The 26,668-nt window shown below is 37.3% G+C and overlaps 1 protein-coding gene across 2 annotated transcripts in view; it reads left to right on the plus strand.

Annotated features, from left to right (window-relative positions):
* Positions 1 to 26,668, plus strand: part of GRID2 (glutamate ionotropic receptor delta type subunit 2) — a 734,268-nt gene that overhangs the window by 128,418 nt on the left and 579,182 nt on the right. For both annotated transcript variants that reach the window (XM_059817838.1, XM_059817839.1), the window contains exon 2: positions 22,765 to 22,920. In XM_059817838.1, coding sequence (XP_059673821.1) covers positions 22,765 to 22,920 — 156 coding nt within the window. The remainder of the gene's footprint in view (positions 1 to 22,764; positions 22,921 to 26,668) is intronic.

Consider the following 26,668-nt stretch of genomic DNA (forward strand, 5'->3'; position numbering starts at 1 on the left):
GACTTGCTGTTAATTTCCATTGGTGTTAGTATGTTATCAGTAGACCCAAAGACTCTAGGTTCTTGATTGCAAAGGTTAATATTACTAGGCTTTCAATAAAGTTAGTAACTATTGAGTTAGAGGAAAATCTAAAAGCTTGTCTTCAAAGGCAAGTTTGTTTTTGTAAGGTTAATGGCATCTGCGGATTTTTTTTTAATATATGTTTATGTGTGCGTGTGTGACTTTTTCAACAAAATAATTTGTTCCCAAATAAGTGGAGGTGAAATTCATGCAATGCTAGGTGTCCAAGCTGATGACATAAATTGTATTAGAGTAGCATGCCCCCAGGAGGAAAGAGAGAATGGAATTTTTAATCTCTTCTGTCTGCTGGAGGGGTGAATTGGAAAGTGGTAAAGATCTATTCTGTTGTTACTTTGATTTTGAGGACAGCAGAGAACGAAGCTCTTCATAAACTTGGGCTGAAAAATTCCCTCTTGGAATCAGTGTTTGTAAAGCAGTGCCAGAATGCTGCTTCTTGGTAACCAGAAATAACAGTGAGTACTAACCTTTAATGGATTAAGAAAAGTCACCGAGTACGTTTCTAATGACAGCAACAGAATATTGTCCGGAGTCTGAAAGCTTTTCAGAAGGTTATGAAATTGCTCCTGATGGGCAGGCTTCAGTGGTAGGTGAGTGCTTTGGGCAATTTTGTCATCAGCTGTTTGCTGTGTGCTGTTCTTTCCCATGTTAACTTCATTAATGTCTGACACGTCGAGGAGAATTACACTGACCAATCTGCAGTAACAGCCTGATTCAATGCCCAGTGAAGCTAATGGATGTCGTTACGCAGGCATAAGTTGATTTTTAGATTCCAGATGCTCTTCATTGCATATTGTAATTAGCACCATTGTTCTCAGAAAAAAGAAATGACATCTCTGAAATAATGACATATCTGCAAAATGATAGAAATTTTTGCTGTTGCACCGGGACTGTTTGATTTCAGTCTTAATGTAGTATTTCTATTTAAATTGAATAAAGTCAGACTAAGTCTAATGATGTAAAATGGTTTTTTGAAATCTTTCTAGGATAAGTAAAAACGTATGTTCCATGTTACCAAGTCTTTGTGTAAAAATCTTTACAATTTATTTCATTATTAATACCTAATATTTGAATGATCGTGCTAAGCTGTAACATCAGGTTAGCAATGCTGCAGGATGTCATAACAGTAATTATTACAGGTAAAAATCTTCTCCTGATAAAATGGTAACTATGCAATCACTAGAAGTTCATACATGGGGTAAGTCTGGCCTAGTGCACTTCTAAAAAAAGAAATCTGATAACTTTGCTAAAGCTTTTCTGATTTTAGCTATTGGATGACAACAGCAAGCAAATGCTCCAAAGAGGAATCCAGGCTAAGGTTTCCTGACTTTCTGAATTTTCACTTTGATAGATTCATTTGCAATCCCTTAGAATATGGACATTTACTGATTTTTCTTTGAATTGCTAGACAAATCTGAGGTCAAGATAAATTCCACCTTAGCAGGCCAATGGTGATGGATGATACAAACCACTGTAGTATCAAAAGATTGCACAGTTCTTCATGTACTTATCTTCATACAATTTCTGTGAGATTGGAAAGTGACTATTATCAGAAGCCTTTGGAAATATGTTATTTTTTTCTTTCAAAAAATAGGGCCAAAATATAAATGATGACCTATTCTGCTCTTATTTCAATTTGAAGCACCCAACGATAATTTAATTATGTTGATTTAAAATTGATGTAGGCTTCTGAATTGAGCTGATTTATAAAAATAGAGTTTTCTCTTAATGCTTGTGCTCCTTTCTTGTAACCTCCATTTACTTCTCCACCTACTTATTTGTGTTTAGATTGCAAGAAAATGGATGTAGAAGGAGCACAGCAATTAGAGTTTGTCATGGAAAATAGATAGATATGCAACACTAAGGTAATACTACGGCTGGAAATCAGGGAAACTAAAGTCACAATTTCTTTTAAATCACTTTGTTTTGAAGAAGTCACTCTAAATGTGTAAATGAGAGTAAAAGGTTAGAATGGAAAATAGAAAACATACAGAAGTGCTTAGACTTATTTTGCTACCTTTTCATATTTCATTTTTAAATGTTGTATTTATATTCTAAAGGCAGACTAGGATTTATAGGTACGATTGAAAAACATGTTCCTGAGAGAGACTGCAAGGGAATGCAAAAGCTCAGCAAATGAAGTTAGAAATAGATGGGAGATAGTGTGGTAAATGGAGCAGAGAAAAAAATTGGAGCTAAGGCTGAAAGGGAAAGAGAGGAGGTGAGAAGAAAGACTCCAAAAAAGGATCCGGGCCTTAATGAATAGAAAACTAAAAACCAAGATTAGAGAAGAAATTAATGAGACTTTTTAAGAGGACCCACACTTGATTGTGTCATAGGCTGAGGTCACATAACAAGTTTCTTTCAGGGACATTTCCCGCAGGATGAAAACAGTATTATTTAGTAATCAATCCTGTTACCCAGTTAGCAAGTTAAAGTTGAAGCATGTGGGTGTGAAAAATTGCCAGGGGAAACTTGTTCTTTTGTTTCCAAATTCTGCAGATGGTGCACACCAGAAATTTCAGGTTATTTTGCTCAATAATCCCTTAAAAATACATTGAGTTTTTGTTGTTTGTTTGTTGGCTGTTTTTTTTAAAAAAAAAATAATTTGCAGTGGTTCATGATCAATGCAGAATGCACTGCCCAGTCTTTTAATACGACTCAAAACATTTGTCAAAGAACTCAACCTTGGCAAGCCGTTTCATTTTTCCCTATTTCTTCATAAATTTGTAGAGTTTGAAGTAAGATGGTACTACTTAATAATTTAGCAAATCTTTCGTACTTCAGTGGTGTCATCAGAAGTAGCATAAGGTTGGGAAGCACTTGTAAAGTTTAAAAATCTCTCGATGCGTAACCTGCTGATCAGGGGTCACATGTTAAGTCCTGTAAGCTTAAGTGAACATCTCCTTTCCTCCCTCCTCCGAGGAGGAGCTATGCTGTTTATTCAACTACTGGATGTCACTTTTAGGATATCGTGCAGCTTAGAAAATATTGTCCTTTTTTTGCGGGTGCCCAAGCTTTCCTGAAACAGATTGATAGGCCTCTGGGTTTTTGACCCCACTCTCCCTAACATCATTTATTTCTCATTTGATTCCCTGTCACTGCAATAACCTAGGGGTCCTTAGAAGCCCGTTTTCTCCTCTCTGAAGCTTGAGGGTTAAAAAGAGTAATGCGATGCAGGCTGTGTGATTGATAAAGAATAGATATCGCAGTCTTTCCTATTTTGTCTAGCAGAGTGACTTTCTGCCATCCATCGTTTTGACAGCCTCTCCCTGTAGCTTGTAGCTTCAGTCTTCCTTCATATGTGTGTAGGCCAGAACCCTGGCAACTTATCTTTTTATCATCTTTTGATTTCATTCATGGTGGCTGCGGTATAAGCATCTCTTTAGGCTGTTCCTTTACTTAGCCACAGGGAAGGCAAGAGATGGCATTCCCTACGCTGACAAACATGTCACTTTCCCTAAGGGGAAACCTGAAAGGAACCAGTTTGCAGCATGTGTACATTCTGTTGTTGTTCTTTAAGCTCAAGGCTAGTTGCCAGTTTAATCTGTTTTGAAAATGAAATGAAACAAAACCAAAGCTGCCTTCTGGCTTGTCATTGACTTTTAAGGTCTTGCAAGTCACTGTCCTTGCTCCAGAAGTTCTGAGCTTGAATCTGTGTTAGGCCTCATGCTTTTTTGAGGGATGGTTCACCAGCATGTTTGTTTACCAGTAGAAAAAAACCCATCTGAATAAGGTCCAGACCTTACTGAAGACTTGGACAGTGTTTTTTTCAAGAAATGTGTCCATTTGTGGCACTGCAGGTAAAATATTTTCCTAGAGGGTAACACCTTTTTTTTTCTCCTTGCTTTCACCTCCTCGTTTATAAATCTCTTTACAAGATTAAACAGTTTTCATTAGTGTTTACTAAGTTTCATTTCATTTTTTAACATTTTATTTTGGTTTAGAGAAATATTTCTTTACCTGGATGTGAAAAAATTGTAGAAAAGCTGCAGCTTTTCATTAAAAGTGGTAGAATAGGAATTGTCTCAAACACCTGTAGTGCATTCAGACTTTGCTCACATTTAAATCCCAACTTGCATGTCCCATGTGGAGGTTTCTAACTCAACATGAGCTCTTTCTGCCCACAAACACAGAGTGGGCTTAGGCTGAGTTATTGATCAAATAACTGGTCAGGCTGCCTGTCTTTAAAAAAAGTATGATTAAATTTTGGGAGACTGTTTCCTTCAGAACCTAGTCATTGTAAAGCAAAAACAATAGATGCACCACCTACGTGTATACATGTATGCGTGTGTGTATGGCAGCATACATGTATGCATTGGAGAGCTATGTCCCGCCAGCCAGCACCTTCTTTTGAAACTCTTTTGTCCTTGTAGTGAGGAGGGAAGACAGTGAATTTCCCCAAGAGATTGGTTTAGTTTCAAAAGGGGGAAAACACCTCCTGCTTCCTAAGGGGTTATTTTTTGAGCCCTTCTGAAAAAAAAAATTAAATTAAATGTGCTTGTGTTTCTTTAAGAGAGGCTCAGGCAGATACAGCATGGTTTGCAGCATATTCTTGAATCCAATGGGATGAGTGTAAGTTGCCAACAACAGCAACAAAAGATGGTGGTGGGGGGAGGCAGAGGGAGAAACAGAAAATGTGTTGACAGTGGATCTGACCGACACAGCCCAAAACAATAGGATGCATGTTTAGCATGACTGGGTCTATTCATTCTCCTGTCAGCACTTGGCATGCCTGCCTTTCAAAGGCAGCAAAGCTGCAGGAAGTGTCTCTTCCTCACACAATATATAGAGAAATTTCCTTGACACTGTATTCTTCAGCTGCAAATGGATGGTCCTGGTGGGTTTTTGATTAGCATGCAGCTTTAAAAATCTGGTAACTCAATAGTAATGATGCTAAAGAATAATATGCATGCATGAGAAAGGCCTATTATATAAATCAGCCTAGCAAATGTTGACTGGGTAAGCTTTTCTCTTGTGCTACACAACACACTATTTGAGCCTGCTGAAATGTGTAGGAAAAACATTGTCTGCACCCTATAAATGCTGTTTTTCTGGTTCCGATTACCTCAACTACATTGACTCCTAAGGTGGTACATGATCAGCTGCTCTTCAAGAATGTGTTTGCCTTGCGGCTGACGTGCAACCAGTGCCACATTTTCCTTTAAGTACAACCTCCGGCCACTATGTAGTCACCTGCTAAGCCCTTTAATTTGGCAAGAGAGATGCTTGAAAATGACATGTAAAAAGTGAACCTCCAATTACTCTGTATTTGCAGTACTTCAGCACAGTACTTCACTTTCACAATAGCATTCTGTTGCAAAACAACTGTGGCCACTTCAGGTTGCCTGGATAATGTCTCCAACCCCACTGCAAATCCATGGGAAGTAATGCAAAGCTAGAAACAGTTTTTTAGTAACTTGCTTGCTATTTCTGCCTCTTTTTTTTTTTTTAATTTCATCTGCAGCTTCCAGAGCTGTTCTTTTCACACTGACTCCTGTTTGTAGGATTTGCAATTAAAAAAGTAAATATATTCAACATATAATCAAATATATATTAAAATTTATTCAATTCATTTATAGCGTAACTTAAACTGATGGATGTATGAGGATTCCTGAAGGGTTTCAGTCTGTATCTTCTGGTGATTTGTTGTTCTTTGGAGTAGGAGCTAAGCTCTTAGCATTGGTTTCCCATGGTTGATAAAAACCTTTGTTTAATTTCTATGCCCTACCAGCACTGAGTCTCCAGTGTTTGGTGAGAGTCTGGTTTTAAATGGTTTTGTTTTAAAGATGATGATGTGTGCTCGAGCTGTGCGGAGATATTGAGCAGTCCTGTGCGCGTTGATAATCTATTGAAGGATGTGGCCAAGTGTCAAGCTCTTCCCGAAACCCACAGAGTTTTTCAGGTTTCTCAGGAAATGTGTCACAAATAATGTTTCTGAAAATCAGTTCTAATTTCTCAAAGAAGCACTTGATTATATTCCTACCAAGACTGTTTCAGTACATGAACAGAGTAAGTAGGTGAAAGGCAGGTTAGCCTCACTGCAGTGATTATCACGATTGTGTTCCTGCTTAAAAAACCCTCTTTTACAGGCTCTCTTTTTATTGAAATGGTAATAAATATTTTTTTAAAAAACACAGATACTGTTTCCAGCATCTGAGGGTAAACTGGTACATGTGTGCATTGCAGTAGAGCCACCACACGCTCGTCGTAACTTGGTTCTGCACCCCTTTACTTTCAGAAGATGATACCAAGATATTGATACAGCTGATAAATCTAAATATAGTATTCAATAGTGAAAAGACTGCAAAAAGCAGCCCAGGATATACTAGAAGATATTTTTCAAAAGCAGATTTATTTATTACTTAAATGAGAGTAGAATTGCAGATTGCAATTGATTCTTCAAATGTTTTTAGAAACACAGACCACAAAATAAAGATACTGCCAATGAAAGGTGCACAGATAGCTGTTTACTGATGGATTCTTAGAAAAAATAATCTCGTTATGGGTGTTTATTAGAAAATATTTTCCCTTTTGCATATAAGAAGTGATTGTGGCTGCTCAATCACTTCTAATCATTATTTGGTGATCTGGTACATAAATTTTCCCATCTCAATATGAATTCAGGTATTATTTTTGTTCCTGGAACTCTTTAACTCTTCTGCATATTTCTGAGAATAAAGTAACCTAATACCAAAAGAACAAGTGCAAAAAAGGCAGGTAATATGCAAATCTATATTTGTAGTATGGTAAACAGTCATATGGAAGAAGAAGTTGCAATATTTTATTTATGGAAATTTAGGGGAAAATTATAAGGTTTTATAATGACTCAGTAACATAAATATTTACCTAAAGGAAGCAGAACTGACCCCACAAGCTGTGCTGCCTTTTTGCCTTCCTCCACCTCCCCACCCCCCCCACCCCCCCCGATTCACTGCTTTTTCGCTTTTGGGTCCTTATTCTTTGGGGTTATAACCATATCTGAAAAATGAAGCTTGAGATGTGGACTTATATATAATGGACTATATATGCTAACACTGAAGAATTGGAATGGAATAGTTAGTCTTCGTTAGCTTTGTCATTCTTACACATTCTAGGATAGAGCTTGTAAATTCCCAATGACCTCTACCTGACCAATTTATGTTATACTTTTAGAAGGCTCTGCCTTCACTTTGAAAATATGATGTGCCATTTCTCTTTGAGGAAACATGTTCTTTTGCTGCTTCGTTCTCAGAGAGTGTGTATGCGTGAGTATGCACAGATGCTAATTCTATATGGTGTTCCCCTTCTGTGAGCTTGTACATGCGTTTTCATTTTTTAATCAAAGTTTCCCTGAATTTCATATTGCAGGCTGGCTTATTGCAAATCGTAAATATAACAATGTGACCTTTTAGAGTGATTTTTTTATTTATATAACCTGCATAGATATGAAAGGGAACTTTCCTGCCGTCTTACATAAAGAAATATTGAGGGATTTTCTAAAGTAATTGGAGAAGCAAGATATAGTAAGTCATTCATCTTCAAGCTCAAGTAATAGTTTTCTTCCCAATTTTCTTCACATATGTATTCAGGCACAGAGAAATAAGCTAAGCAGAAATAGAGACTAAAAGGTTCTGAGGATAAGTAATTATTCCAAAGCCAGTTTATATATGAGGTGGAATAGCCAGCTTTGTGTACCCAGGCATTAAATTTGTATCAGCTACTGGGACTTAGATCAGAAACACTCATGGTCTGCATGTGTTTTTTCTGTGAGATGGCCAAAGAGGAAAGCTGAAACTTCAGCCAGAATACATTTTAGTTGCTGTAAGCACAGCTGATGACAAAGTTGTGCTTTCAAACCTGGGTCTTTACTGAGTTGTGAGAAGCAGACAAGTATAGTATGAAAGTCCTTTGGGATTTAAAGTCTTGAATCTTCTACAGAAGTCAGATGCATGAACTCCTTTACCTATGAAACACAGTGGAATGTGGAGGGGTCCTGCAATTTCCTTGTATCAAAGAACTTGTAAAAAGTACTCAAGATCTCTGCTCAGTTTTTTTTTGTCTCAGGAATTTAAACTATGCCCCATGAAAATGTCCCGGCCACCATCACAGCGCCCTGGTACTCTGCAGCAGATGTATTTTCAGCACTGGTGAATATGTTCTACTGTCCAGAAAATAATTGGAAGTTTATTGATGCAAAGCCCATGAAAGTGAAGGAGGGATGGGAAGAGAAACATGGGAAGATTCTGTAGGGTAATGACTCATCTGGCAGGGCTCTGCATTCTTGTTCCTTCTTCAGTGCCTGGTGTAAATTTTACCTTATCACAGAATGATAGGGATTGGAAGGGACCTCTGGAGATCATCTAGTCCAACCCCCCTGCCAGAGCAGAGTCATGTACAGCAGATTGCACAGCAATGTGTCCAGGCGAGTTTTGAATACCTCCAGAGAAGGAGATTCCACAGCCTCTCTGGGCATCTTGTTCCAGTGCTCTGCCACCCTCAAAGTGGAGAAGTTCCTCCTCATATTTAGGTGGAACTTCCTATGACCAAGTTTGTGCCTGTTATCTCTCATCCTGTCACTGGGCACCACTGAAAAAAGACTGGCCCAGTCCTCCTGGCACCCACCCCTTAAGTATTTATAAGCATTAATAAGATCCCCCCTCAGTCTTCTCTTCTCCAGACCAAAAACACCCAACTTCCTCAGCCTTTCCTCATAAGAGATGTTCCAGTCCCCTAACCATCTTTGTAGCCCTTTGCTGTACCCTCTCCAGCAGCTCCCTGTCCTTCTTGAACTGGACACAGTAGTCCAGATGTGGCCTTACCAGGGCAGAGTAGAGGGGGAGGATAACCTCCCTCGACCTGCTAGACACACTCTTTTTGATGCACCCCAGGATGCCACTGGCCGCCTTGGCCACAGAGGCACATTGCTGGCTTATGTTTCAGGGAGTCTTTTTCTGACATTCTATTTTTGAGACCAAAGAGAAAACAATGTTATCTGTATGTGGAAAAAAAAAAAAAGGTGGGAATGCTTATGTATGAATTGTGTGTATGATGTTTTGCGAGGCTTATTTTCCTTCGACCTGTAAAAGAAACCGTCAGGAGAGGTTTCACTGGGATAACTAGGGGCTGGAAGAGTAATACTGAAAGAAAAGCCTCTACAGTCCAAGAACCAGGGAAATACTTTTTGCTTGCCCTGTTGGTCCAATGAATAATTTTTTTCTGTACAATATTAGCTCTTCTTGAGTTTTGGTATTTTTTTTTTTCAAGAGGAAGAAAGTTGAATTTTGCTCATAACACTGTGGATTGCAACCTACAATTTGATTTTAGAGCTGCATATCTGAGTACAGACTCACATTGCATTGTACCTGGAACCCAGGATATGGAAGAGGAGATCTGGATATGAATACTTGCTGTAGTCCCGCCTCTTCAGTAAATATTCCTCTTCATTAAGGGCCAGTTCAATACACATACTCTGTTGTTATGCAGCATGTACATAGCTCTCAAGTCCTGGGCAGTACAGTTTTCCTCTTCCTCAGGAATATTATCTTACAGTAAACTTTACTTTGTTAACAGTAAATGATTGTACAGTGATGATCTAGCATGGGAAATCATGACTTCAGTAAAGAAATACCCACTTTTAAAAATGAGGGATTTGGAGTCAAGCCTGCAGGTGTGGTCTAATTCCTAGAAATGCCTTTTCTATTACTATTAAATATAGGGTATATAGATATCCTCTTTTAGCTTGGAAACAGGACAAAACCAGAAATATATTTAAAAAAAAAAATCTTCCAAGAAACCAGTTGTGTTTGGAACAGTCTGCTGGGAAATCCTTGTAGCAGTGTTTAATTTTGCAGGGTTTTTACTAACCTCTGGTAAGGAAATCAAGTACCAGGAGTTATGCGTGCAAGAAGCATTTCTGTTAGGTAGAATTCTGGTGTAGTCTTGTGGAGTCATTTGGCAAATTAATTCAACATTCTCCCAGATAAAATGTGCCATAATATACTCAAGGTATTCAGTATTAATTGGTAATAATACAGTAATAATTCATAGAATCACTAAGGTTGGAAAAGACCTGTAAGATCATCAAGTCCAGATTAATTAATAATGATGCAGTAATAATTAATACAGTAATAATGAGATTCAAAAACCTGTAGAATTTTAAAGCTTTATGTTTAATCATGTGACAGGCCTGCAGGTAAAGTCAGCGTGAGCTAAGTTTACTCACCTTTTCACAGACCATAAAAGGACTTGATTAAGGCAGACCTGGAAAATGGAGCTAAATGTATCTGGTGAAGTATTTAAGTGCAAAGGAGGGCAGAATTTGGGTTCTAGGTTTGATCATAATGTGTGTCCTTCTGCTTTGTAAAACAATTTCCCAATTTCCTTTAAAGTTCATATTTCCTGTGTACAGTCATTACTAGGGTGGTTTTCTCAAAGTTGCAGAAGTAGTTTGTAAGAAATGTCTTTTCTTAAACTAATGAGCTGGGAGAGTTGCTAATACTAAAAATGACTACAAGAAGAATAGTATGAAGGTTATGCTTCTTGCATGGGTTTCCCTGTGCATTCATCACTTGGGTACTCATAAAATGTGACAGAAAATAAAATGAACATTTTTTACAGGCATTCTTCTGCTGACTCAAAGAAAATAAAACCTTGATCTGTTCCCAGGATGCTGGTAACAGGAACTATTTATAGTTTTTACATATTTATTATAGTGGGGGTTTTGCTTGTTCTTTTTTATCACTTTTGTAAATTAATAAAAAAATTTTCTCAAAATTATCTGCTGCTGCCAAAGTGCTTCTTTCTCACTTTTGTTGGTTCCTCAAAAACTTGAATTGATCAGAAGAGATCATGCAATAATAATAATTTTTATCCCTCCACACGTATCACTTCTGGTACTTTTTTTTATCCATTTTCCAGTTTCTACATTGCATGTTTAAATTTCAATATGGTTGATGACACAGTATTTTTTCTTGTTCTTCCTGTGTAATTTTAACTTTTATTTTCTTTAGCTATTTTCCAGCTTGCAATTTTTTTTTTTTCCAATTTCAGTAAGATGTTCTTCAGTAAGAAGTCATTGCCTAAGTTACTGGATATTAAGTCTGTTCAAGTTAAAATGATTTTCAAGACATTACAGGCAATGTTTTTGTCACCTTCAGTTTACAGCCATGTCACTTAAAAACAAACAAACAAAAACCTAAAAAAACCCAAACAAACAAAAAAAACACCAAGAAAACAAACCAAAACCCACAGCCTCCCCTCCTAAACATCTCCAAACAAAAAAAACCTAAAGCCCTTTTCCGATGAAATTTTCAAATAAGGTGGGATGTGTAATAACAGCATACTTACTCTTATTTTAATATCAGTGTTCCAAGATTATGTGTGTTGATAGAAATAAAGATAGGTACTTTGAAAAATTGGGTTTTTATTAGATTCTTCCAATTTTGACAGGCAACTAATTACTGAGTGTCTGAGCAAGCCACTGTATATCTGCTTGATATTCCTTAATCTCTAAAATGGGAATATAATTATTCACTTTTATATGGCTTTTTATAAGTGGTTCTTGACAGGAGATAACTTAAACGAAATGTGTGGTTCTAGGTTTCATTAGAAAAATCAAAGATCAGGCTAGTTTCTCAAAAATATTTGTGAACTTGGGGTGTTTTGAGTTTATAGCAACTGCAGACCTGGAGCTGGAGGTAGAAGTATTTCTTCTACTGTTATTTCTTCCAATGTTAGTGCAATAGGTTCTCAGTCTCAGGTTTGTAAGCAGCCTATTGTAGAGCACTTTCTTAGGAAGTCTACAAATGTGGGAAAGAGGAAGGGAATATTTGGATTGAAAGAGGTGTCTGACACATCCGCAGTTTATGGAAATAGCTCTGCTGCTGCCTCACTCTTACCTTTTAAGTTTGCCTTCTAAGAGCACAAAAATAATAGACGCCAATGAAAGAAACAGCTGTTCTTCATTCCTCATGCAGTTTCTGTCTTAAAATCAGAAATTATGACTTTTCTGTAAAAAAAAAAAAAAATTATATCATATATTGCACCCTGGAAACTACTCTTTAGCAGAACATGAGTACATTTAATTGACTTGCAGTGAGGCTTTGGGAAATGTAAATTCACAGGCATTTCATAAGACAGCATTATAATTTTCAAAGAGTTTTATATTGCTGAAGAACTGTAGGGTTATTAAAAACAAAGGATGAAGCCAAGTTGCAGCAGAGAATTCAAGGAATTTAAAACAGACCTTTTTGGTCATATTTGGTGTGTCTCATGTAGAATGACATTAAGCTTTCCTTATTCTCCACTTCTTCTTTTGCCCTTTCCAAAATAGACGCATCATTACCAGAATTTATTGGGTGAAATTTTTGAAATAAAAAGTCTAACTCAGCTTATCTGCGAATTATATTCTGAGAGTCTATTTTTTTATGCTCACATGTAAATTATGAGTTGTGAAAGTAGAAATTACTCTCTCTAACATGAGTAAGAACTACAAAGATGATATGGCACAGTCTTCTATAAAAAATGGCAAGGAATTATGAATTCACCATCCATGATTGTGAAGTCACTTTAAACCCATAGCCCTGAGTATTTGGATAGCAAATTTTAGAGCAACATGGGTTGTGCTTTTACCAGAATGATAAAATACAAAGTTTACAATTAAGGGGAGTAACCCTAGTTCAGCAAAATCTGTACTGAGAAGTAAATAAGAAAAATGTCAGTAGAAACAGGGTCACTTGTACCCTTTTTGGAAAGTGGCTATTTCTTAGGGCATTTTTGTATGTATTTTTTGTATTGAAATGGGAAACCGATTGCTTCTGGATTTGTTACCCTCTGTGTGACATAAAAGTGAAAGAGGTTACACATGTTAATTTTCAGCTGGAATGTAAATTGCACTCTACAGGACAGTCCTGCCTTGGCAAGAAAATGGGCTAGATGACTATGAGACTAATTAGTTTGGTTTCTCCCGTTACCATTCAAAGAGCGTGTTTGTGTGTAGATTTGCTGAATGCCTCTCCTCCAGCAGAATAAAAACCTGCTCTAAAGAATAGAAAAGAAAAGCTGTTTAAGAAAAGGATTAATTTCAGAGTCAGCCTTTGCATTTTTAGACAGGCACGTAAAACAGTATTTCACTGCTGCTTTCCTCCCTGTTGTTATTTAATTGTTGACTGTGGTATTCATAACACTATGTGCGGGATCAGATAGATTTTTAAAAGCAATATATTTAACAGGTATCTGTCTACTTTTCTATGATACCCAGAGAAGGTGTGGATGCCCCATCACTGGAAGTGTTCAAGGTCAGGTTGGACGGGACTTTCAACAACCTGATCTAGTGAAAGACGTCCCTGCCCATGGTGGGGGGGTTGAACTAGGTGATCTTTAAAGGTCCCTTCCAACCCAAACCATTCTGTGAGTCTACGATACGCTGACTCGGCACCTCTCTGTCTTATTTTTTGCAGTGACTAGAAGGCTGGACTTATATACTGTGGTGCTCAAGAAAAAACCTCTTATTCCTGTGATATCCTCCCAATGGCAATCTATAGTGTCAATACCTGTATTTCAGTGTTGTAAGAGAGGCTGCTCTACTGCGTGAAATGATGAAACCATTTGGAGTGAAAGGCTTGTGTAAATTTTAAAGTGAAATAGGAAGGAAAAACCAGAAAAATGCTCTCCAGAAAAATCTCTCGCTGTAACCTTTGCACTTTTACGTCTGTGTGTGTGTGTGTGTTGGCATATGTTTGTGTATTAACAACATCTCTAACATATTGGTAATCTCATTCTCTACAAAGTTCAGCTGCTAGTAGAGTAAGCTGCTCCATGTCTTAAAGAAATGGTTTGGCAGCAGTCTTCCCTCCATTTCTACCTAGCAGTCTGCATCATTTGATTAATTAAAGCATTAGTTTGTCTTTCAAAAAATACAAAGAAGAATTGCATGTAGAGGCAGAACAACAAGTATGAGAGTGGAAGACAGTAAGTAATGACAAATGCTTAACAATAATTTGGCTTTTTTTACAGGATACAGTCATCCTTGTTGACATTGCTTTGTTGAAGTGTTCTTGCATTCACAAGTAGGGGCTAATAAAAATGATGAAATAGCATATTGAATCAGTGTTTGCTCTGGTTCTGAAACAACATATAAGCGAGCTTTGAATGTACATTATAAGGTTTCTTTTTAATATTTTTTTCAAAAATGCAGATACTATTCAGCAAATTTATGATCATCACACTAACTCTCTGTATGGGACATAAATAATGTGGCAATAATATCTACCAAACCAGATGCTTTTCACAGCTAGACCCCAACTTGATAGTTATGGATATGATAGAAAACATGAAAAGCTTCTCATTATTATCAGTTCATTTGTTGCGTAATGAATGTGAAGATATTTTCACTGTAGTTAATCATCAGATCAAGTTTATAGCGGAACAGTGTAGAGAAGACATCTTAATTCTTATCCTGTGAAAGATACATTGTGTATAAAATGTATGGTTTATATGATGATAATATTGTGCCCTGCTGCATCTACATAAGTAGATAGCAGTCTCCAATGCCATACTAGGCATTTGTGCGGTATGTTTCAATTTGCAGGAACAAATTCTTTATGGCTCTGCAATTTGTGCAATTAGTTAGTTAGCTATAAAAAATGCAAGATGTATGTCAATTGTTATTCCTTTGATATAGTAGTTTTATACTCATTTTCCACTGAAGGATCACTTAAGTTAATGAGAATGTACAGCAATTGAGAAGGGATTTTGTTATTTACCAGGAGATTTTCTAGAATTGCCTTTTTAAGATGCCTTTGATTATATGTTGCATAAAAAAAAATGCACCTGAATGAATGCATGTTTTAGTAGGACCCTAATGTTTTGCCTTCCTGTCCCTCTGCCCTCCTCCTCCTCCTTGTACTCTCTAGCCAACAATAACCCTTCCCAAAAAGGGACTGGCAAATGACAGCTGTTTTTTTAATAAGATTAATGAGACTCAGCAAAGGATTTTGACAAATTGTACCATTTGTTGTATTAAATATAAGTGTAAACTGGTGGTTTAGAACTTGAGAATGATTAGAAATGTCTGTCAGGATGAGCTTAAAATAAGTCAACAGTGATTGGAAAGCATGTGTGCTTGTGCATACGTGCCCGACAGACAGTGTAAATAAGGAGGGTAAGATCTTAAAATCTGTTCTTTCCAAATGCAAACATAATTCCCAATGACACTGATGTGTATCCACAATGTTGCAATAGAATTAAGCAGAAAAAAAAATTCCAATGTGCATACTAGTACTGTAAACTGTGAAAGCAGTAGTTCTCAAAATTTTTAAGAGTGCCACAGATCTCCAGCACCTGTTGTGGCCAAATGAATTGACCCAGACTACCTCTAAAGGTATTAAAATTGAATTTTGTAAAGGTAACACAAAGACAATTATTTCCATATCTTCAGGCTTGTGTTTCCTAGAAATTCTATATTGCTTTATAATTAGTAGGTTTGACATACAATGCCTGAAGCATTGGCTCTCACTGTATGTAAATCTGTTCAGAAAAGCTCATAAACAGCTGAGTCTTTATTTTCTTTGTCAACCTGTCAAGCCACCTTAATACTTCCAAAACTGGGTAGTTATACTCTAGAGAGAAAAAAAAGAAAATAAAAAAAGAGAAAAGGTGTAATGCAATGGAATACCCTCCTGTAGTCAAATCATTTAAAAAAACAGGCTTCAGAAACAAGCAGAGCTGTATTGGTTGTTTTACTGTGAGATTGGGACATTAAAAAACAACTGTGTTTCAGCAGAAGAATGGAGAGACTTTTCTGTGTTTGGATAATAACTGCACTTACGTTCACTGTATTTGAAACAGACTTTGCCTCTAGCAGTTTGCCAGATTGAAAAACCTGTAAAATTCCTCATTCACCTCTTCGTTTCAAATATTTGAAGTTAGAAAACAAAAAGCAACAAAGAGAAGGAATTGTTGCATCGTTTACATGATGTGCCAGCCATATAGCTGCACTGAGAACAGGGGGTTAATCACTTAAAAAAGGAACAGAAATATTTTTATGGTGTAGCTCCCAGAGTGAGCAGAGGTACCCTCTGCAGTGGTTAGAGCAAGTGCTGCCATACAAAGTTGGCAGCGTCATATTAAGCGCAGCAGAGAGTCTCATTTTAAGGTGTGACTTGAGAGAGATTATTCATATGCCTAAAGTTAGGTTTGTGCATACAAAGCATTTGCTGAACTTGGGTGTGAATGGGGAAACATGGTGGAAAACTCTCTTGTTCTCCAATCTAGCTCTTTAATCTTTGATTTAATTGTTGTGTCCAACTAAAAGGGTAGCTTCTCTAATTCCTTAAATACTAGTAACGTACAATTCATTTGTATATGTCCACTAGATTGAAGAACAAGATGGCAAGATTTGCAGGGAGGGTAGCTTCCCTTGAAAATAATGTGGGTTTTTTGGTTTTGGGGTATGGGTTCCCCCCCCCCCCCCCCCCCGTATTCTGATTAGGTGTGGACTGTGTATTTACTAATTTTGCTATTTTTTTTCATTAGATTAAAAATAGATGCAATTGTGGTTGATCAAAGAATGTGTTTTGGAGATAGCAACCTGTATGCAGGTGTATGTAATGTATAGTCAACCACTGTCAGTGATCTTAGGGAAAGTGGCATTGCTTATGGCATAGCCTGGAAAAATATCAACCCTTGTCTCTCAGAAGTAAACCTTTACAAAAGTCTATTGAAAAAAAAAAAATGACAGTAGGCCTCATGCTTCTTTCTCCTGAGCATTCTTGCATCAGTGGTAATGCAGAAACTTCACTGCGGATTCTCTGGTCTCACATGTGCAGCTTAAAGTCAGAAGTGGACTTCCCATACATATGTGTAGATTTAATGTTGGCAAATACAGTCTGTTAAGCTGATTATTTTTAATTTTCTTTTATATGTCTGATGATAACTAGTGAAGGATATGTGCTGATGTATTGTTCAATTTCTTGAGTTGTGCTTTTAAATATACAAGATATATGAAGTAGAAAGAGAAATTCTGCCTTTAGCGTTTGGTGGGCAGGGGAACATAACTTTCTTGGCAGAAGGAGCTGGCACAGGTGCTCCTAGCCCTACTCTGCTGTGTCTTTCACTGTCATCACAGGAGCTGTGAAAGTTTTGAAAAATTAAAATGAACTAACAAATAGCATTGTCAAAGATTTCAGCTTGGCCCTAATGCACTTTGGTGCCAAGATCCCCATGGTGCAGAGCAGGGAGACTCTGGGGAGCAAATGCATGAGACTGATGACTCAAGACGCCAGGGACTGGCTCTGCCCTGAGCTAAAGCCCCACGTTGGCCCTGTGTGAGCCTGTCGTGTTCCTCGAGGGCTGGGTGGTTTGATGGCCAAACCCTGTGCCGTGCCTGGTATCTGCAGTGTGATGTGCAAGGTAGCTGAGGACACATCTGCTGGAAACTCCCTCCTGATACAGAGGAGACACAGGATTTCCACTCCCTTTGTGCTGCAATGACAAAATCAAGCTTGCTGTGCCCTTTCTAAAGGGTTTCTAAAACTTAGTCAACTTGAAAGAGAAAGGCGAAGCTTGCTGATGTTTTCCCTTCATTGACAAAATCAAGATGTGATCGCATGTATTCGACTGCCTATCAGTCAATCGCGAAATTTCACAGCAGCCCTAAATGTGTCACAAGTGAAATTTAGGGTCCACCTGTATTAGTGCATGCTGAATACTGTGATAATGGGAGCTGCATACGCAAGGGACGGTCTCTGACAGTCTGAATTTCTACATGAGCGCAGCCAGACTCTCAAACACGTCAAGTCCCTCTTGTTCTTGTTGACGACAATTCCATTATAATATAATTGGCCTCCTAAAGCTGTATGTACATAGTTATTCAATCAGATATGATAGTATGTGGTATACCCAGGTATTTGCCATTATAGTAAAGAATGAATGGATTCTATGAAAATTTTCCCAACCGGATGCTCATATGGCCTAGAAATACGTTGTAGAATAAAGTCCCATGTTATCTCAGGATCTCAAACATCAGTCTCATTGATTTAAGACCCAAGAAATTAATGTCTCCTAACCGAATTTCTTATGGGGAAGCTAGACCTGTGGCGATGCACTCATAAACCTGCAGGACATCCCGGATGAGGTTTGCCATGAGGACTCAAAACCCCCAGCTTCCAGTTCTGAGTGTTAACACCATGGCCATCCTTCTCTCAGCAGCTGCATTAACTTTCTCATTCAGAGTAAAAATGTAATGGCAGCAGTTGAGAAAATACAGTGGAATTGGATTCAGACACTGGAACAGGCCGGCAATATTGGTGGGACAAAGAATTTTCATAGAATCAGCAGCTGCTGAGAACATCAGATAGTTGCTCAAAAAGTTACTGTGTTTTGCATTTCCCCTTTTGTCTTCCTTTTCTCTTCCTTTTCTCTCCAAACATTCCTGGAATTGTGAACCAGTAAATTATTGGCCAAAGTATATATTGCTTCTATTGGTAACGTATGTGTGTGCAACGTTATAAAGTGAAAAATCAAACTTATGTGCTGAAATTGAACTGTGACCTCAATTCACAATGGCATTTAATCTGTGTACTCCCCTTCCTCTTTGAAATGAGGTACTTAATTTCCTGAGACTAATATGGGGCACTAAGGTCCAGAAATGTCATACTTTCATAGATAATAAAATTATAATACTTGAAAACACTGGAAGCAGTGGACTTTGTCCTTTCTTAGTCAATAGAAAGAAGAACATTGTTTTAAATCTCTTCACACTTCATCCTTCCAGTCATGATGCATTTATCTCCCATTTTTATGTTTTCTGGGCTGATTCCAGTAGGCTGCGCAAATTACTCTAAATATAGCTCATAATATCTAATTTGGATTATATTTTTATACATATGGGACAGTAGGGCAAGTGATCTTTGAAAAGCCTTTGTAATGATGTCATTAGTACTTGGTGAACTTATTGAGCGTTTGTATGATTTGGTCTATATTCATTTAAATTGACAGATTTCTGGTGACATGGTCGAGTGCGAATAAGATAGTTAAACACAAAGAATTCTCTGCTAAGCTACAGGACATTATTGATGTGCTGAGGGTTTTTAAAAAGTCAGTAGAGAATTACATTTGTGCTGTTCTCATCCAGATTCTGAAATAAAGCTGAAAGTAATGACATGCTAATAAAACAGGAGGAGGGAAACTGGTGCAAAGTAGTTGCTGTGTCAGCATGTCGGCTCCTGATGCAATCGTGGGAATACTTCTTGAGTATAGTTAGAAATGACATGTTTAGTGTGAGGCCTGTTTCAGCTGAGGTGAGCAGTGGGGGTGGAAGAGAAACGAACAGCATCTACTTTTGTATAATTTTGAAGAATTTTTGTCTTTGTAAATAGCTTTGTTGCATCATTTTCTAGAGAGCGAGTGTCTTACAGTATCTATAGGAATAATTTGCTTTTTCTCCTCAGCTGTTTCCTGTAACAATTTTTCCTATAGCCAAAAGGGTTCCTTTTGGACATGTACTCCAAATAAGTTTGTGGTTATTCCAGTTCTCTTATTTTGCAGCTGTACATGAGGAAATGAGAGAGCATGTAGCTCTCACTATAGAAGTAATTTGAAAGTATGATACCCTTTATTTGTTCATTTTGGTTGTTTGTTTGTTTGACTTGGTTAAAAGACTATGTTTGAAAGAATAAGCATCAAAACTTCAGTGTGATTTCAGGCCTCAGCAAGGAAAGAAAGTCATACCTAATACGATAGTTATGGCTGTAAAAATTTTGATAGACCTGTTTCAAGGGGTTGGTTGGTTTTTTTTTTAAGTTTTCTGATTTTACTTGAAAACTGAAATTAAACTTCGAGATTCAATTATGAAACAAAATTTCTCTTATCACTGTTTGAAGTGTAATGAATGTGCTACTGCGCACTGCCATCTCCTGAAAGGAACAGTGTCATCTTTATCATATCTTATAAGGCTTTTTGTGTAGCTAAGTCAGATACTCTAATGAATAAGGCCTTAGTTTCTGAAGGAAGACAATCTAATTCCTGGTAGGATACTCAGGTGGGAATGATGGTTACAACTTTTTTTGCAATTCATGTATGTATTTATTTGTTTTACCTATAGAGATACTCCTACACTAAAGCATGGGTAATGTCTCGTTTCTGTGAGGTAGCTTGTTTAAAATGTCAGATGTAGTATTGGTTAGAGGAAAAATTTTGAAATTTGCGTCTGATATGTGGAGCCGTAAATGAAATAAGCAATGCTCAGAACAAAACCGGAGTAATTGCGCTACAGTGTGAAAGAGCTTCGTTTGTGAAGGCTGCATAGAGTTTCATCTACTCCAGTTCCTTATTCGTCCCGATGCTGTCAGAGGTAGGATTTGTCAGGCTGAGAAAAAGCATAGGAGTTTATTACAGATATCTGTGTGTGAAAGAAACAAGAAAGATTCTCAGGAAGGTTCATCTGTTGAGCAACTTGATGCTGGACTGGCAAATACACTGTATTGGGAGCAGTTCTCTGCTGCCCAGTGGAAGGGCTATGGGGCTGAAGGGGATTTTTGTGATGTTGCATGCAAGAGAAACACTAGATAACTTGGACTTTTCTGTATCCTCTACTCAATAAATGACCTGTATGATTTTGGGGACAAAGCCAGTCTTAAGATCGCATTTCCCAGCTGTAGAATAAAAAGTTGTGTACTCTGCAGTGTTGGCTGGAAGGTCTTTGTTTTGCCATGCTGTTCTGCAACACAGCCAACAGCTGCCCTGTGTGTGTGCATGAAACCTGTGCATGTTCACTTCCTTCCAGTGTGACATTTGTTACAGAATTACTCTACAGGGATAGAATTTGACTAATTACTATCATTATTTTCCAACTTTTTTTTCTTTCTTAATTTTAACCTTGTTACTTAGTAGCCATTTAAAATTATTCCTTCAAATGTTTATTAACAATGTTTGCTTGGCTATGTCATTATCATTAGTATAGGTGTATACCCAAAATGAAGCATGTGCGATTTTGGTTTGAACTGTTCCATGAAGTTAGAAACAAATGTGCTTTAAGGTGTATCATTGGACAAAGTATTTTGTACCCTTAAATGCTACCTGGATACACAAATAGTCCTCTTTGCACTTGCACAGTTTTCAGCATCTTGCATACCAAGCGTATTCTTGGCTATGGGTGGCTTTGCTTCATGGAGCTAAATAAAACAAGGGAAATAGAAATGGGGGCAAGGGAGAAAATGAATGTTTTCAGCTGAGATTTGCACAGAGATGACAGGTGAATGAGGTGGAGAGGTAAAGAACAGCTGTTCCAGATGGCAGCAGCTTCAGGAGGGAAAATGCTGGAGTCAAAGCGGTCAGATTGTAGGAAGAGATGATGCTCATGTAGGATGAGTGGTGCTGGCAGGGAGATGAGTGTTGGAGGTCAGTGGGAAAAATATGATAAACACTGTGTATGAAGTTTATTTCTCTTTAAAGGAGCCATTTCCTGTAAATGAATCTTTTTCAGTTTTCAGCACTGATTGCAGGTATTTACCCGAAATCAACAGTGATCAGCATTTTCTATTATTTTTGGGTGCCTCACCACATATGCTGCCTTAGTTGAGTTTGGTATTGACAACAGACACTCGAGAATAAATAAACCCGAAAACTGAAGAAATTTCATAATGATTAAATACAGTTTTCAAAAGTCTGGTTTTGAAGCATCCCTTCTGTCTCTTTAATCTACTGCCTGGAAATGAAAGCTTTAAAGGTGCTTGAAAATCTAACAGCCCTGTTTTGAGGATTTTAAACTGTATAGCACTCTTCATAGGACTATAACAGTGTAATTTGAGCCATCTCTGCATAAATAGTTCATACAAGAAGCAAATGTAAAATAATAGGAAATTAGTGATGCTTTAAGTAACACTGTAGTTTAAAGAAAGCAAAAAAAGCTAAAACCTCTGGGTTAGCCTTGGACTTCTTTTTCAATACACCTGAAGAATTGGCTGTGTGAGGGCTGGACACCCTTGCTCTGCCAACTCCTCCTGAGTTTAATGGTTTCCTGTTTACGATGCTCTGTTTGAATGTTTTGGGGAAAAAGGCAGAACAGTCACTTTCTGTCAGATTTATAAAGACAGAAGTTATTTCAATTAACCACTTAAACTTAATTTATTGACTTCAAGAGTCAGACAGTTAGCTGGAGTGGTTGTTTTACAAATCCAATAGGAATTAGACCTGAAATATTTTATATCAGCTGCTGACCTGTCTATTGATCATGGTTGTCAATTCTAATGCATTTTCCCAGTGCTGCTACCATTTTAGGCTTATTCGCACCTCATTTGAATTTTATATTTTTTAATTGTCACTAGACATGATGTTAAATGTATATCTTAGCCCGTTGTAGTAATTCAATGTATTAAATGGCACCTTTGACAAGGTAATTAGTTCTCATTTCTTGGCCATGTTCCTATACAGGTAATTTGGTTTGTGCTTAACTAGATTTCCCCAATATTTCTAGCTGGAATAAATGCTTCTCTTTAATTTATGTCTTAAATTACATCAAAATGTAGAAATTCTATATATTGTGAAGTAGCTTCTGGGGTCTGTTGAGAGAACTGCTCTTCAGGAGTGAGTGAAGGGATGATGTTATAGCATAAAATGTCTGAAGTGCTTATGACTAATGTTTTCGGATACTGCAGGTGAAAGGTGCAACATGATTTTTGTTGTGTGTTGTTTTTTTTTTCCCCCCAGGGGCAATTTTTGATGAATCTGCCAAAAAAGATGAGGAAGTTTTTCGAATGGCAGTTGCTGATCTCAACCAGAATGACGAAATCTTACAAACGGAGAAAATCACATGTTCAGTGACATTTGTGGATGGCAACAATCCGTTTCAGGCAGTTCAAGAAGGTAGGACATCTAAACAGATTTCCTGCTGTTATTTCTGCAGAGACATGCAAAATACTACCCTGATAGCTTCCTAGCTTTATGAGAAATTTGTATTTTTTGTTGGCTTCTTTTCACATAGAATATCAAATATTGCATTTAATTTTGGATTTAGCTGCTGTAGTTTGTGTTGGTCTAGTGACTTCAAGCTATAAACTTAGCTTTTCTCCATTTTGTAAATAAAGGCTCTTGAAAAATGGTAGAGAAATCAGACACAGTTTGCCTACATCTTCCCTCTTTTGTAGGCTGTTTTGAAGTTGTTGTCAAGCTGATAGTCCTTACTTCATGACTTTTTAATACTACTTTTCAGTTCAATTTTGTGCAACTAACAGTACTTAGTTGGAAAACATAGGTTGTTGTATGGATAACCTTTTCAGCACACACACCTGAAAAAGTTACCTATTTTATAGGAGGGATTAGAGATAACTTGATGATTCAGAAAGCCACCTGTGTCCAATATGATTTTGTGCTTAGTCTGTCCTTTGTCATTTCCCAATTATTGGACAAGACATGAGGATGTTGCTTTGGACTTCTGTGATAGCGGTAGGATGATAACAGGACTCAGTATTTGAAATTCCTCTGAGCTGGATTAGTAAATTGCAGGTGTGACTGAGCAGTTGTCTACAAAGACAGCTGAATGAAGTCTTTAGAAATACGGATTCAAATTTGTTTCCTAAGCATTCGTTATTTCTTTGCTGTTCTGGCACACTAACTTCTGTCTGAGATGCAGACATTTATTGTAGGTATATTATTTAACCTTTCTCAACAAGAAAACAAAATTTTGATGACTTCCTATATCCTTATTGGTTCTGTATTGACACTTAAGGTAGAATTTCAGATTTAGGCAGCAAACTTGCAAACAGTTGCTCTGATATTTGTGAAGCCAAAGGTCAGTACCTGTTTGGCTCCAATGGACTATTGACAAGGCAGTGTTAATGAAAAGGTCTTTAATGCTTATAGGACAATGTTTTTATTAATGACATTCTTAATTTTTGAGAACTTAGGAATTTTTTTGTTTTGTTAAATTTTACAAATGGATAGACCTGTGTAATGAGAAGCATTACAGTCTGAGCTTGATAAGGCTGAGGCAGAAAGAAGAGATTTAGAAAGTATTCCAATCAGAATCAATTAAATCTATTTCAATCTGAAAGGACCACCGTAAAACCTGAAGTTATTGGATGTTTTTAGAATCCAGAGAGGGAAAATGGGTAAGTGAGGTCAGTCTTTTTTAGATACTTTCTGCACTGTTAGTATTTAAGCTTTTTTCCAATTCATCCAGAATGGATAACGTTAGCTGATGCTCAGTGGTTAACATTGATTAACACTGAAATTTAGCAATTAATTTCCTCTATCATTGCGTTAGAGCAGTTGCAAATTATTTTACAGAATGATATTTTAAGCAACTTATTTATTTATTTCTAACTTAAAGAAAGTAGGAGCGTCTAGTAAAGTACAATATTCCAAAGAAGTTAATGATCCGATATTTCAATATTCAATTAGTTATTTTTTGCAAAAGTTACATTTGTCATTTTTTAAAATATCTTGGTATAGTCAATATTTGAAATGGGAATGGAATAGATTTGACATAAAATTTATTGCCATGTGTTGGGGAGGAAAAGTTCTGTTGTGATGTTGATGCATTCAAGAAAGTGTTTGCCAGTAAAAACTGTTTCTAGCAAATGCATGGTCAAATACAGCTACATGGCTAGCAAAGCCTCATATTCACTGTCTTTTAAGTGCCTTGTGTTCTGTTTGGCATAATTTGAGTGAAGAACAAGGGTTGCATCTTTTGAGTGCATATATCTGTGAAATTGTGCTTGTTTCAAATATTTTACCACAGTTAATGCGTTTTTAATTTGTTTTAACTGAATATAGGCATAAGCTGCACTGTAATATTTGGCTTGCTTTGCACCAGTTTCCTCCCTTTCTCCTTTCCTCCACATCTTTATAACACTCACCCCCCGTTCTTAATTGGATTTCTTACAAGTGTTAGTAGCAGGGAAGGGGACCTCTGTAACTGTTGCCACATATTTCGTGGTTTATCCCTTGGAAAAAAACTTAGCTAAAATGCACTATACTAAACACCAGAAAAAACACTCAGGCTATTTCTGTATTCTATTTGTAAAAGAAATACTAGAATGAGGCTAAATCTCATCCTTTTAAATGCGTACATCATTCAGTATGCCCAAATGTGCCCTTTCCATGCCAGCATGATCCTTTCCTTGGAAGCTTAACAACACTAATACAAGTCTGAGGTACCATGGCCTCTCCTATGAGGTGCCTGATGTGCAAAATTTATATTACTTATTATTACATTGTACTATTTATTTACTTATATTATTTTTTATGTAAACTCCTTGAAGTTTGCTTTGTTTTAATTCACAATATCTGGTTTTGACCTTTTTTAATCTTGTCTAAGCTACATAATAGCCTTTAAAAAAAGAGCTTTTAACATTTAGTAAAATGTTAATTTAAAGCATTAAAGTCATAATAATAACAACTTCAAATTGGTCCAAATTTGTCTAAAAAAAGCCCCTTTAATTGAATAGAGCAAGTTCTTAAAAAAACTTGCCTAGGATTTTGAATTTCAAAAAACAAGGAGTGATGAGCAATGATCTGTTAAAACAAGACATTAGATACAGAGGAGATATAAATTTATTTTTCATAATGATCCACTAATAGACGGGATGTATCATTTCTACCTTTTATTTCATTTTATTAGCAAAATTATCAAGTAACTCCCAAACAATGTAAACAGGAACACTCAGATACTTAATATTGATTTGGAGATGTAAAGATAATTAATTAGAGAGGATTGGCTGCTGTGTGGTACTTACTGTTCTTTCCTCTGAATCTGTTTTTATAAATTATTATGGTGCCCTGAAATGTCTTCCATTTGTACCTTAGGGCATCTCATTAACAGTTCTGATCGGAACGATGAGACTGTATTGCAAAGCTGAGTGGTTTTATCCTAGAAGAGCTGTGAATGACATGCCCCCATAATATCACTGGAAGTACCCTCAGGGACAATTTACAGGCATGTTCTAGTGCATGGAAATAGCAGGTGGAATTGAGTTTCTTTAAGTCAGGGAAATTTTTCTCCCTTTTGGTATAGGCTCTGTCAGAGAGGGCCAACAGCGAGTGTGATGCATGTGGTTTACTGCATGACTCATGTTTTTGCATGTCAGCATCGTGGGATGGCACGGGCACCCATCAGGATGAGACGAGGATGAGGTTGCGGAAAAGTCAGTGCATGGCCAGGCGTGCGTAGCTCCAGCCTGACAGGTGCAGGGGAGAGTTTGCAGAGGAGGAGAGTGGCTGAGAAGGGTGGCTGAGGCATGTAGATGGTGCACCCCAGGGCCTCATGGCAGCTGCAGCCCAATCGCTGAGACATGTCACAGTGACAAGCACCTGTGGAAATGACCAACACAGCATGTTCCTTCCTCTCTTCCTTTCTTCAAAACAAAATACTTCACAATATTTATAATACTCTTTCATATGATGTCTTGAAATATTTCTGTGCTTGTGTGATTGAGAGAGGAAGAATATTGTGGGTGGCTTTTTTATGCTATGCCCACATCGAGTGCTACAAAGGGAAAGCAGGAATTCAAGTTTTCTTTGTATAGACAATGAAGGAAGTAGGGATAGTCAGTTTTTGCATGGTAGCAAGTCGGTATTTTAGCACTATGAAACAAGGAATTATGATGCCAGA

Source organism: Gavia stellata, chromosome 5 (assembly GCF_030936135.1).
Source record: "Gavia stellata isolate bGavSte3 chromosome 5, bGavSte3.hap2, whole genome shotgun sequence".
Lineage (NCBI taxonomy): Eukaryota > Metazoa > Chordata > Aves > Gaviiformes > Gaviidae > Gavia > Gavia stellata.